At 43.0% G+C, this 12,911-nt stretch overlaps 1 protein-coding gene across 1 annotated transcript in view; it reads right to left on the bottom strand.

Moving 5' to 3' along the window:
* Positions 1–12,911, bottom strand: part of SLC2A2 (solute carrier family 2 member 2) — a 38,536-nt gene that overhangs the window by 12,601 nt on the left and 13,024 nt on the right. Inside the window, exons 2-6 of the mRNA XM_048506055.1 lie at positions 11,560–11,655; positions 10,270–10,484; positions 5,118–5,242; positions 3,096–3,211; positions 751–913 (exon numbers count right to left, since the gene is read on the bottom strand). Coding sequence (XP_048362012.1) covers positions 751–913; positions 3,096–3,211; positions 5,118–5,242; positions 10,270–10,484; positions 11,560–11,655 — 715 coding nt within the window. The remainder of the gene's footprint in view (positions 1–750; positions 914–3,095; positions 3,212–5,117; positions 5,243–10,269; positions 10,485–11,559; positions 11,656–12,911) is intronic.

Raw genomic sequence — 12,911 nt, forward strand, 5'->3', positions numbered from 1 at the left:
CAACAAAACAAAGATAGAACATTTATTTACAGGTTTACAAGAATAGATGTTACAGAAGCTTTTCTTTTTCTTAGGCAGGAATACTTGGATAAACCTCTTAGTTGTTACAGACAGTTCTCAGTTAAACACCTTGGTTGTTACAGATAGATCATTGACTCAGTTTAAATAAATCTTTCTTCACTAAACTACTTTCTTCAGGGAAAATGTTCCTTTCACAGATCTAAACAAATACTTAACCTGCTCCTTCCACTAAAGAGAGGCACACTGTGAGGCCAAAGGGAAGATCTTCTTCTGCTCCCCCCAGGGGAAGATCCTCACAGTTGCACACATAAACAAAAGCAGAGATGAGTTTATGAACCCACTTTTTATAATACTTTGGCTATTTTCAAAAGAGGGTGCATGCACAGTTCAGTTCAGGAGAACCTTCTTTTGAAATCTTTGGTTTTTGCAGATTTTATTTGGTCTGAACAGATTGTTGTAAGATTGGGTAGTGTCAGTTCTGTGTTTATGCCCCGAGGTGGTTTTACATGCAGGAATGGCAGCCTGTGAGTATGAAAATAAATCACACACAACCACAACTCCACTGCCTCTCTTCCCGCAGAAGCAATGGCCAAAAATTGTTTCCTACCAAGTTGCAGTGATGTATTAGATCCCTCTGCTCAAAACTGACTTCAAATATGAGCCCGTAAGACAGCTTGAAGGTTGGAGGAATGACAGAGAAGGTAATAAATCTTTATCAAATGGTCTTACTTTTTTTTGCTTCCTCCACATTTCCTCCTTTAATGTACAGGTATCGTGGGCTCTCTGGGCAAAGGAATAGCAAGAAAAGTTGCAGCACCGCAACAGTGCCAGAGAGGCAAAGAAGCAGTGGCCACAGAGTTTCACTCCCCAGCAGGAAGCGTAGGCCGAGGACCTGAGTGAAATATAAATTATTTGACTGTTTTTGTTTGTCAGACAAGTGCCTTTGGACATTAACAATGAATAAATCACATGCTCATAAACCACGTCAAGAAATATAGGCCCTTTCTGCACAAGTCGGGTAGAACGTTTCCAGAATGTTTTCGATCCCTCTTCACCACAATCTGCACTCACTTCCTCCAAACGTTTCATGGCCACCATAATTTTATTTATTTATTTATTTGCTTATTTGTAGAAATGATACTTTGCTGATCTACTGATGCAGTGCCGCGCAAATCAGTTTAATTGATGCTTCGTTGACTTACAAGAACAGCAAACCCCCCCCCCACACGAAATGACGAAAATGCCGAGACAAAGGGGAAAGGAGTTATGTGAGAGGTATGAAAAATGGCAGACCGGGCACCAAGGGAAAAGTTGGGCAATAGCACAGGGGTGTGGAAAACAGTCAGGCTTGAAATTCCAATTAATTCCAAATAACAATTAACTATCAAAAGCTTTACGGATATCTAAAAAAAGAAGTGCAAGTTGTTTATCTGGCTTTTGTTCAAATGCTCGTAAAAATACTCGTAAAATTTTTATAATCCGAATTCAGCAAGGAAATCGGTCTGAAGTTTTCTACATCTATTTTGTCTTTTCCTTCTTTAGGAATTAAAGAAATATTGGAATAATTCCATGAATTTGGAATTCCTTTTTTCCCAATCTCTTTAAATAAGTTAAATAAATAATCTACAATTTTGTGTTTAAATGTCTTATTTTTAAAAGATTGTAATGTCAGGAGCAGGGGTTTTATTTACTTTCATTTTCTGGATGACTTCCAAAATTTCTGTTTTGCAATCTCTTCATTTAGCATAAATTGATCATCTATCTCAATTTTTTTTAAAAATCACAATTATCTAAATATTCTAATCTATTTTGGTCCTGTTTTGAATCTATATAATTATTGATAAACATTAACAAATTCCTCTTTAATTTTCTTGTTATCATAAACAATTTAACCTTTACTCCTAATTTTTGTGATCTATTTCTTTGTGATCTATTTTTGTGATCTATTTCTTGCTTTCAATTTCCATGCTAACCATTTAGAAATTTTATTCCCGTTTGAAATTATATTGTTTTAGTTGAAGTAGCTGCCTAGTAACCTCTTCAGAGGCTATTAAGTCTAGTTTGTTCTTTTAAAATTTTAAGTTGGTGTATCCACATCATTATAGAGATAATACAAAGGAGAGGATTTGGCAATAAATTTTGTACTGGATAAAACAAATTTATAAAGTCCAATGGGCAAGAATTATTGTTAATGGGGAATAATCACACAATTGCCAGATCACAAAGGGCACCAGACAGAGATATCCACTCTCACCTTTACTATTTCTATTAGCAATGGAAATCTCAAATTATAAAATTAGAGATGGATTAAATTAACAAAGAAAATTTTAAGATATGAGTTTGTGCCAATGATATAACAATAATCTTGGAAGAACCTAATAGTGTCTATCTAAGGCAATTGTCTATCTAAGGCAAATCTTAGAAGATTTTGGAAAGAGCTCTAGGTTGCAACTGAATAAGGGAAAATCCTGGGTTTTTTGGTTTTTGTTTTTTGGTTAAAATCTGGCACTGAATTCTGAATGGATTGGAATTCTTAGCATCTTCCATAACCATGGATGCAAGAATTTCTGCCAGTGATGTTCATTGTCAGGCTCCTCCCCTCCACTGCAACTGGGAGGTCATTAGATGAAGTCATACGTGAGCCTCGGAGGGGCATGCCAGCATTCTGCATTCAAGGGGGTTTCTCCCCTAAATAAAGGTTAACAGTGTGTGATTTTTAAGTATGTGCTGAAATTGCCAGCTCCAGCCTAGGAACTTCATGGAATTTGGGGAACAATGTGTGGCAACAGTGGAGTTTGGGGAGGGAAATAGAGTCCATGCTTTGGCTCTGCCATTTCCTTCAGGGAAAGGGATCTATGTGGTTTGGTGATTAGCTGTGATTTCAGGCGAACACCAGCCCCCATCTGGAGCTTAGCAAATTTATGAGCAAAACCAGTGGAAGATCAGAACTATAAAAAAAACTGAGGAGTCACTCCAAACGATTAGTGGAATTCTAATAAGGAATTCTAATAAGAAGTCACTTGATTCATGCATAAGTTTCACTATCAATCATTCCTCCATTTGTTCTTACATACCTGGCTGACAAGAATACCTATAACTATGGCAAGCTGGTGAAGCGTTCCCAATGCTCCTCGAAGGGAGGTAGGGGCTATCTCCCCAACATATAGCGGAACAATCCCTGCTATGATACCTGCGAAAGAGGAAAGCAAGCAAAGAAATCACTTTTGCGACCATATCAGTTTCCTTATAAGAACAATAAATTATCCTTACAGTCTTTGAAACCAGCATGCAATGGTTTTAAAAACATAAATATTTGAAAGGATTTCTCTCCAGCTGAGTACTTTTTGGAACGGATGTCTCACTTCGTCCAGTGTGGCTTATTCCAAGGCAATTTGTGCCTCAGCTGTATTTAATATATAGTGCCTTTGAGTATTCTGGTTAGGTTCCTTGGCTGGGGAGTCTTTCTCTGGCTCCTTCCGCACACGCAAAATAATGCATTTTCAAACCACTTTCACAACTGTTTGCAAGTGGATTTTGCTATTCCGCACAGCTTCAAAGAGCACTGAAAGCAGTTTGAAAGTGCATTATTCTGCATGTGCGGAATGAGCCTCTGATAATGCTTTAGAGCTGTGAAACTCCCACTAGGACATGAGATTGCCCCTGCTCCATAGGAGAAAAAAAATGTGTAGTAGTAGTAGTAGTAGTAGTAGTAGTAGTAGTAGTAGTAGTAGTAGTAGGCCAATGTCATGAAGTCAGTCCTGGGGGAAACCTGGGAATGTGGCAGTCCTCTCTAGAAATTACCTGAAACTCTATAGTAAAACTATTCAGTTTTCAGAGATTCCTGGAGAGGAATGATGTCACTTCCAGAATTTCCCACAGTCCCTTTAAGCATTCCCTGTTTAGCCTGATTCCGTTTGCTCTGCAGCGGGGTCTCCCTGCATTTCTATGTGTACATGTGAGGAGACTTCACTGCGGTTCCGAGCTGAGTGGCCGTTACCTCTCCTGGCTTCCAGGTTGTTCCTGGCTTTTAAAATATTCCCACTTTTAAAATATTTTTAGGACTTTTCAGTGTTTTATTGCCCCTGCCATAGAACATTGGTGTTAAAATTGAAAGAAAAAAAAATCCTGCTCTTCCAGAAATGCTTTCTGGGGAGTGAACAGAATTAGTCATGAGTAGGTGGGGGAAGCATAGACAAGTAGAAAAGATGAAGCAGGGCAAATGGATGCTGCCTGGCTTCATGTTTCCTGCATCCGGACTTTGCCCACTCTTAGAAACCACAGGACTTGCTGTATTTGCAGCATCTTGACTTCAGGACAGAGCAAAACCTGTTGTTAAGGGAAACTTTGCCCTGAAGGGAATGTACACTCACTGCAGGGCAGACAAGTAGTGCATAATAAACCATAGTTTCCATATAGGGGTTTCCCTATACAATTTCCAACCATTCCAAGACAGATGTTTTCACCAGAAGTGATGTCACATTGCCAGGCATCCCTAACTCTGCCACTTATAGTGGCTCTTTGGCACGACCATGGGGGCAAACCTATTTCTTAGCACAAGAGCTTCAATGGCGACATAGTAGACTGTTTTCCAAAGGAAGTGGCTAACCCCCACATTTCCTGTATCACTACAGCCTGCTGATCTCTCCCAAATCCTGCTCCTGGGATTCAGGGGATCTTCATCACAGACACCATAAGGGAATCTTGTGGCGGGAAAGAGGAATTGCAAAAAAATGTCCTCTGCCAATAGAAAAGACCTTCCCACAGCGACAAAAGCTGTTGAATATAGCTAGCAGTGGCGTAGTGCCAAGGGGTGGGAGGTGGTAGAGGCGTTCTGGGATGGGCAGGGTGTGGCAGGGGTGCAGGGCACACACGTACCCTGGGTGCAGTTACTCCTCGCTCTGGCCCTGACAGCCAGTACTGCCTTAGAGAGGAATCAACAGGAAAGCCTCTTTCTGTTCAATTTTTGTTTGACTTGAATCTTTTTCTCTCGTTGTAGTTCTTTCTTTGTGAATTGCTGATTTCTTTTCCAAGCTGCCAGCAAAATCTCTCAGGGACCAAGGGAGAGGCTATCTGCTAAGCCTTTGGTATTTACTTACCGCTGTACAGTCCTGTGATTAATCGTCCTATAATGACAAGGATGTGTGAGGGGCCCATCTTTGCCACACCCATAAAGAGATTCCCAGTGAGTGAGACGATGTTCAGTAGTTGCAGGGCCCTGATTCTGTAATAAAGAAGGGAAGTTAATTCAACATCAGAACATTAAGGTCGATTCCGCACTTGCATTATTGACCTAAGTTCCAGCTGCGTTCGACCGAAGTGCTCCGCACAACCACTGGGATCGACGTGGTTTTGTACCAGCTTCGCCCCGTGTAACTGTCAAATTTCCGACTCCAGTTGGGAACTACTACTTTTCCAGGGAACCACGCTCGAACTCAGCTCGATTCCAGTAAAGTGCGGAATCTCTGGTGCCAGGAGTCCCCCATTCAGCCAATCACAGCTGAGTGTTTCGGGCATGCGTACAGCTGGCCAATCAAAAAACGCCACCTTCGTCCCTCCATTCCTGTGGCAGTTTTTTTTATAACGTGTGTGGGGATAGACGGAACATGGCCGTAGAACAGTAGCCAATCGGAACGGAGCGGCGAAGAGGCACAGGATGATTCCGCCCTCCGAGCTGGGATCAAGCTGGTTGCAGTGGGGAACAACAATGGCTTCGGCCTAGGTCAGTACCCTTCTCAGGGAACTGGGTCAAACCTATTTTACTCATGTGCGGAATCGCCCTAAGAAGAGCCCTGCTGGATCAGACCAGCAGTCCATCTAGTCCAGCATCCTGACTCACATAGTGGAACCACCAGTTCCTGAGAGGTTCAACAAGAGGGCATAGAGCAGGCCAATCGGCCATGCTGGCAGAGGCTGATGGGAATTGTAGTCCATGAATATCTGGAGCACCATAGGTTGGCCACCCCCTAGCATAGAGGCTAAGGTCTTCCCGGATGTTGCCTACTAGCATGGAAATCAGGGGTTTACATCCTGTGAACCTGGAGGTTCTCTTCAGTCACCATGCCTGGTAGTCACCATGGACTTCTCCTCCCTGAATCTCTGAGTCTAACTTATCTAATAGGGTCGTTCAAAGGACAAAATGAAGGCAAAGGACACAATGAAGGCAAAGTTAATGATATGAACCACTTTGGGTCCCCATTCGGGAGGAGGGTAGGGTACAAATTAAATAAATAAAACTGTCTAATCCCCCTTCAAAGCTATCTACATCGGTGGCCATCATTACATCCTCTGGCAGCAAAATTCCACATTTTAATCATTCATTTTATAAAAGAATATTTCCTTTGCCCTGTATCTACCATCCATCAACTTCATTAGTTGCCCTAGTATTAAACATCTCGTTTTGATGACAGGCAAGGTTTATGATGTCACTATTTACGGAGGGAGGTTTAAAGTAGTTAGGGTACTTCCAAAAAAGTTGGAAAAATTTAAAAATCCATTGTGGGCTTAAAAGACTGTAAATCTGTGTTAGGATGGCAACATAACATAATGTTGATTACCAGAAAATGGGACATTTTTATCTCCCTCAAAACTCAGAACATAATGCTCTCCCCACTACTCTGACAAAAAGCTATCCAGAATACTCTTTGAAGATACATAGATATTATTCTAAAAATTTGACTGAATGGCAAATTTAGTGACAAAACATCCATCCTGGTCAAGGGAGGCAATTTTGCTGTTACTCCCACCAGAGTTCCCATGGAAGACATCATTGCTAATGTAGAATCAGTCGTATCTTCCAGAAGAGGAAGCAGAGGAACTAAGAGGAGAAACAGCAAGGATATTACAAAAAGCAAAACTTCCCTCCAGCAACATTACACGAAAGGAAAGAAATGACATTAAGAATCTCAGCTCAGATCCAGAAATCATCATATTTCCAGCTGACAAGGGAAGTGCCACAGTAATCATGAAGACTGGACAATATAAAGAAAAAATCAGAGAATTCCTGGATCCCACAACATACAAAAAACTGAAAGACCCAGTCAAGAAAATCACTTGCCAAACCACCACATTGATTAAGAACTTCTCCATTCAACCAGACATACGCCAACAACTCCATTCAACCAGACACACACCAACGACTCCACCCTGGTTATATGGACTCCCAAAAATCCACAAGGACTCCATTCTACTCAGACCTATTGTGAGTGCGATTGCTTCCCTCATATATGAACTGGCAAAATTTTTGACTCCACAGTTACAAAGCCACATTGGACACACAACACAATATGTTAAAGACTCAGCCCACTTCATTGAAAAAATTGGCAGTCTCCATCTCAACCCTAGCAATAGAAGAAGAGTTTGAAGAAGAGTTTGGATTTATATCCCCCCTTTCTCTCCTGCAGGAGACTCAAAGGGGCTTACAATCTTTTTGCCCTTCCCCCCTCACAACAAACACCCTGTGAGGTAGGTGGGGCTGAGAGAGCTCCGACAAGCTGTGACTAGCCCAAGGTCACCCAGCTGGCGTGTGTGGGAGTGTACAGGCTAATCTGAATTCCCCAGATAAGCCTCCACAGCTCAGGCGGCAGAGCTGGGAATCAAACCCGGTTCCTCCAGATTAGATACACGAGCTCTTAACCTCCTACGCCACTGCTGCTCCTTATCAGCTTCGATGTTGTCTCCCTGTTCACCAAAGTTCCAGTGAAAGACACACTCGCACTCATCTGCCTGATTTTTCCAGATGACATCACAGCTTTGTTTCAACACTGCCTAACAACTAGCTACTTCCAATGGGACAATGATTACTATGAGCAGAAAGGTGGGGTAGCCATGGGAAGCCCCCTCAGCCCGGTGATAGCCAATTTTTACATGGAACATTTTGAGAAACAAGCCCTCAAAACAGCACCCAGGAAGCCCACAACTTGGTTCTGATTTGTGGATGACACTTTTACAATCTGGAGCCATGGCGATAAGGAACTGCTGAATTTTCTGGACCACCTTAACAGCATCCACCCAAACATCCAATTTACCACGGAGGCTGAAAAAGAAGGAAAACTGCCTTTTTTAGATGTCTTAGTTTTCCGCAGACCCAACCATCAACTGGGCCACACAGTGTACAGAAAACCAATACACAGAGACCTGGTATCTACATAAAAACTCCAACCACCATCCACAACAGAAAAGGGGTATAATCAAAACCCTGACAGATCATGCAAAACGAATTTGTGAACCTCACCTTCTCCCTGATGAAATCAATCATCTAGTCTGGGCTCTGCAGGCTAATGGCTACTCCACTACAGAAATCAGAAGAGCTTTAAGATGAAGAAAAACCCAGAGGACTGAGGAGAAACAGCCCACCACAGGAAAAAATATTTCTACCATACATCAAGGGAATCACAGATCAAAAAGGGAAACTGATGAAAAAACACAACCTACAAACCGTCTTCAAATCTACCAGGAAAATACAACAGATTCTACACTCAGTAAAGGACAAGAGAGACCCGCTCACTTCTGCAGGAGTCTATTGCAAACCCTGCAGCTGTGGAAAGGTCTACATAGGAACCACAAAACGCAGAATTCAGACTCATATTAAGGAGCACAAAAGACACTGTCGGCTTAACCATCCTAAAAAATCTGCAGTTGCAGAACATGTCTTAAACAAAACTGGACGTAACATTTTATTGGAAAACACTGAAATTCTGGACAATTCAGACTGCACAGGGAGACCATTGAAATTCACAAACACCAATGCAACTTCAACAAGAAAGAAGAGACTCTGAGAATTAACAAAGCTTGGCTACTAGTACTTAAAAACACCTGAAGCAAAGGCCAAGGGCATGCTAAGTTCATGGACCCAAACAAAGGATTTGCAATGACCAATACTGCTGCTGCTGCAGGGCATGAAAATGTGAACTGAAACTGGACTGAAAACCCCCACCTGCAATACTATACTATCAATCACACTTTTGTATAGCAAGTTCCACCCAAACACTTACTGATTGGTTCCCCACTTGGGGAAACATTCCCTTCTCACTAGACATAGTGTGTAACAGACTTCCCTCTGTGATGCACCTCTGAAGATGCCAGCCACAAATGCAGGCAAAACGTCAGGAACAAGCTCCACCAGACCACGGCCACACAGCCCGGAAAACCCATCACATTCAGAGACAGGGATTATCTGCTCTGGTCCACAGAGATTTGGCTTGTAAACATGAATGCTCCATTTAACTTATCTGGACAATAGTCATTGATGCCCTAGTCATCTTTGATAATGCTGAATCCATTTTCAGAGCAACCTGAACTAGCAGCTGATGTAGTGTTGGTGTGTGAAGGGAAATTTACTTCTCTTTGTCCTAAACTACAGCCATTTAATTGAGGAGTCCCTGAGTTCTAATATTATGGGAAACAGAGAAGTGTATCTTTTTAATGTATCTCTTTTATCCACTCTATAAACTCCTAGTTTGCTGTCAAAGGCAGCATTCCCATATTGATTCTCTTATTCCCCTTCAGTAACATACAATATTCATTGGCCCACTTCTGTGACATCATTCAATTGCAAGTTTCCCTGCTCCACTTGATTGGCTATGGCTGGTAGTTAAGGACAAACCCACTGTGCGATGACATCACAATATGATATATATATATATATATATAAAACAATATGATTTATATATATATATATAAAACTTCAGACGCACAACTTGATACATCGATGTCATTTTTGGTTGCCAATGCTATGTCGCTTGTAAAATGTAGTTTCATCTTTGAATGCCAGATGAGGGGGTGTTTTGTGTTACTCCGAAGCTCACATTCTGCATTGGGAGTCATGGCTGATCCAAATGTTGCACCAATCCTGTGAATTTTATTACAAGCAACCAACATGACTACTTGGTTTTGATTCAAATGCCAATAAATTAATTGGCTTCTCATGATAATTCTGTACAGTGCCTGGTTGTGGCAGGTGCTTAATTAACGTTAACGATAATTATTGCATATCCCAGTGAGCAATTAGCCTTTCCTAGTCTAGCATAGCTTAGCATAGCAATTATGATTCCCAACTGGCATTAGAGATTAGGACTGATTCAAACTGAACTGGCAATTCCCACCATTTCTCCTTCCCACTCGTTTCTCACTGGAGTCCACTGTCCACCCGGGACAGCATTCTGTAGGTAGACATTGAAGTTGGGATCCAACCCTTAAAGGGTTTTTTAATGATTTTTTTAAAAAATACATGCAAAGATTGATTTTTCTCACCTTCCCATTTTGTCTCCAATCCAGCCAACAGCAAAGGAAGAAATCATTCCACCAACAGCAAATGCAGCCACAGACATGGACCAAAACATAGTAATTCTGGGATCTTTGCCAACATCTGGAGGTGGAGCACTTGTCGCGTTGGTTGCATTGTGGGTTGTTATTACGGCATCGTCAACTGAAATGCCCAGTACTTTTGCATAGTGGAGCTCAATGATCTATTGGGGACAAACATGTATCAGCCTCTTCATGAGCCCCAAATGACCCGCAGAGCTTTCTTTCCCTTTGAAATACTGGGGAGGATGTTACACACCTGAGACAGAAGCAAACCCAAGTTTGCAGTCAACTAGGTACTCAGTGATTGGCAGACAGTCTTGAATAGCTCTTGAATAGATGTACGTATACAAAGCATGAACTTCCAAATACATCTTTGTTTCAGTCACATTCCATGTCTAGGCTTTGCATTTTGGCGAAAACTTGGCAGATATACCTGTGCCCAGTGGTGGGATTTAGTCGGTTCGCACCACTTCAGTAGAACCAGTTGTTAAAATGGTGCTTATAAACAACCAGTTGTTAAATTATTTGAATCCCACCACCAGAACCAGTTGTTAAATTATTTGAAAACCACCACTGCCTGGGCCTCGGCATGTCAAAGGAGGCCAAAGGATAGGCTGACCAGACGTCCCGCTTTTGGCGGGACAGTCCCGCCTTAAAACAATTTGTCCCGCGTCCTGCAGGTTTTTTCAAGTGTCCCGATTTTTGGAAGGCTGCTGCACTGCCTTCTGGGGCGCAAGGCAGTGTGGCAGCCTCCCGTGCACACAGCCACAGGAGCACTGCCTTCTGGGGTGCTCCTGTTTCTCACCCTGTGACAGGGTGGGAAGCGGGAGCGCCCCAGAAGGCCATGCTCCTGAAGCCGTGTGCGCATGTGCCCGCGGCCGGCCGCCTACCCATCCATCTGTCTGTCCTGGTTTACAAAGGTGACCATCTGGTCACCTTACCAAAGGACCAAGGGCCATGCGTGGCCAATATAAAAGCAGTAGGGTGAATCCTATACTTGCAATCCTGAGAAAACTTTCCTGGAGGCAAGCCCCGCTGAATAAAATGGGACCTACTTCAAAGTAAGCCTATTTAGGCCTACTTGTACCCTTTAAGGGGGAAAAGATTCCTTCAGTGAAGAATGATTTTTTTCCTGATGGGAAAATACTTCTTATGGAAAAATGCCTTTGTTGAAAGAAGTCCTGGATGAAGGGTGTTATAGGATCAAACCCAGTAAATAAAATCGCATTTACTTGCCTTTTGGGGAGCATTGATAACGCTAATGCAGTACCCAAATTGGAAGAATGCCAAGACAGCAGTGAAGACAGCAAGCATCAAGGAGCACGTGAGATGCTAGGAAAGGGAAGAGAAGGAGTTAATATTCTGTGCTGTCGTCAGATTGAGCAGATCTATTGACCAAAGAGAACTGAAAAACACTTATTTCATCCGTTTGCTCTGAGTCCCTTGAAAAACCATGAAGGGTTATCTGAATGAACCCCCTCAAGATAGGATACCAACAAAGGAGTGGTCACTTGTTTTGCACAGCGATGTACAAAATATGTGAGATTTTGGTTTGCCAAGTCTAAGGGCGTTTCCCCACTCACCAGGATCCCCCCTATGCTGCGCGCTGCTCTCAGTGTGTGGCATCCCTGGAACGCGCCCGGGCATCCCCACGACCCCGCGCTCTGCGCGAGGTCATCAAAAGGCGCTGTTTCTCCAGCCATCTGTCTATGACTCTAGAATGTCTACTTTATGCCAGCTGGATGCCGCGCACTGGGGGGGGCGGGACAGTGGCAGCGTCGGGGCAGCTGCGCTGTCGCTGCCCCTGTCGTGGGGAGTGCCAGGGGACCCCGCGCTACTTGAGGAGAGTAGCGCAGGGCTTAAGGTAAGTGGGGAAAGGCCCTTAGTCTCCCTGATCTGAGCATTAGATTCACTACTTGCACACGTCACAATGCACCAGATTGGATACAGCCCACTAAGTTCAATGAACTTCTCGTTGTCCCCAGAAAGTTGCAAAGTACCTAACAGGGCTATCCTATCCAGCTGTTGATTTGTGTTTGGCTTAATGGGTTTTTAACAGGGCAGGGCAGATATGGGGTTGATACGAACAATTCATGGTCTGTACCACATTCAGCTCATGGTCTTGCTTTACAAGACAGAATAAAATTCTCCATCTTTTGCTTCCAGCTAGGTAACCAGCACCACCTACATATCTAATTGTGACATACGGCCCTCTCTTTGGATATTTAAATCTACGCAGTGGGGCCATTCAGACACAAAGCAGATTTTCCTGCTAATTTGGGGGGACCTTCCCAGATCTGCAGAAAAATCTAAAATCTTATACATAGGAAGGTTTAAATTACCTCCAAAATAAAAAAAGCATTGTCTGCACATTCTTCTACAGCAACAAATTCTGGGAGCCTCTCCAGGCCCAGCTGCAGTGGTACAGGATGCTAGGAGCTGCTATGGGCCCAGCTGCAGCTGCAACAGGCACTGGGAATTGGTCTGAATCAGCTGTGGTGGTGGTACGTGAGGCCACAAGACATTCCAGACTTGTTCATGGTGGCAGAAGCAGATGCTGGGAGTCACTGCAGCCAGGCTCAAAGGAA

Source organism: Sphaerodactylus townsendi, linkage group LG08, assembly GCF_021028975.2.
Source record: "Sphaerodactylus townsendi isolate TG3544 linkage group LG08, MPM_Stown_v2.3, whole genome shotgun sequence".
In the NCBI taxonomy this organism is placed as follows: Eukaryota; Metazoa; Chordata; class Lepidosauria; order Squamata; family Sphaerodactylidae; genus Sphaerodactylus; species Sphaerodactylus townsendi.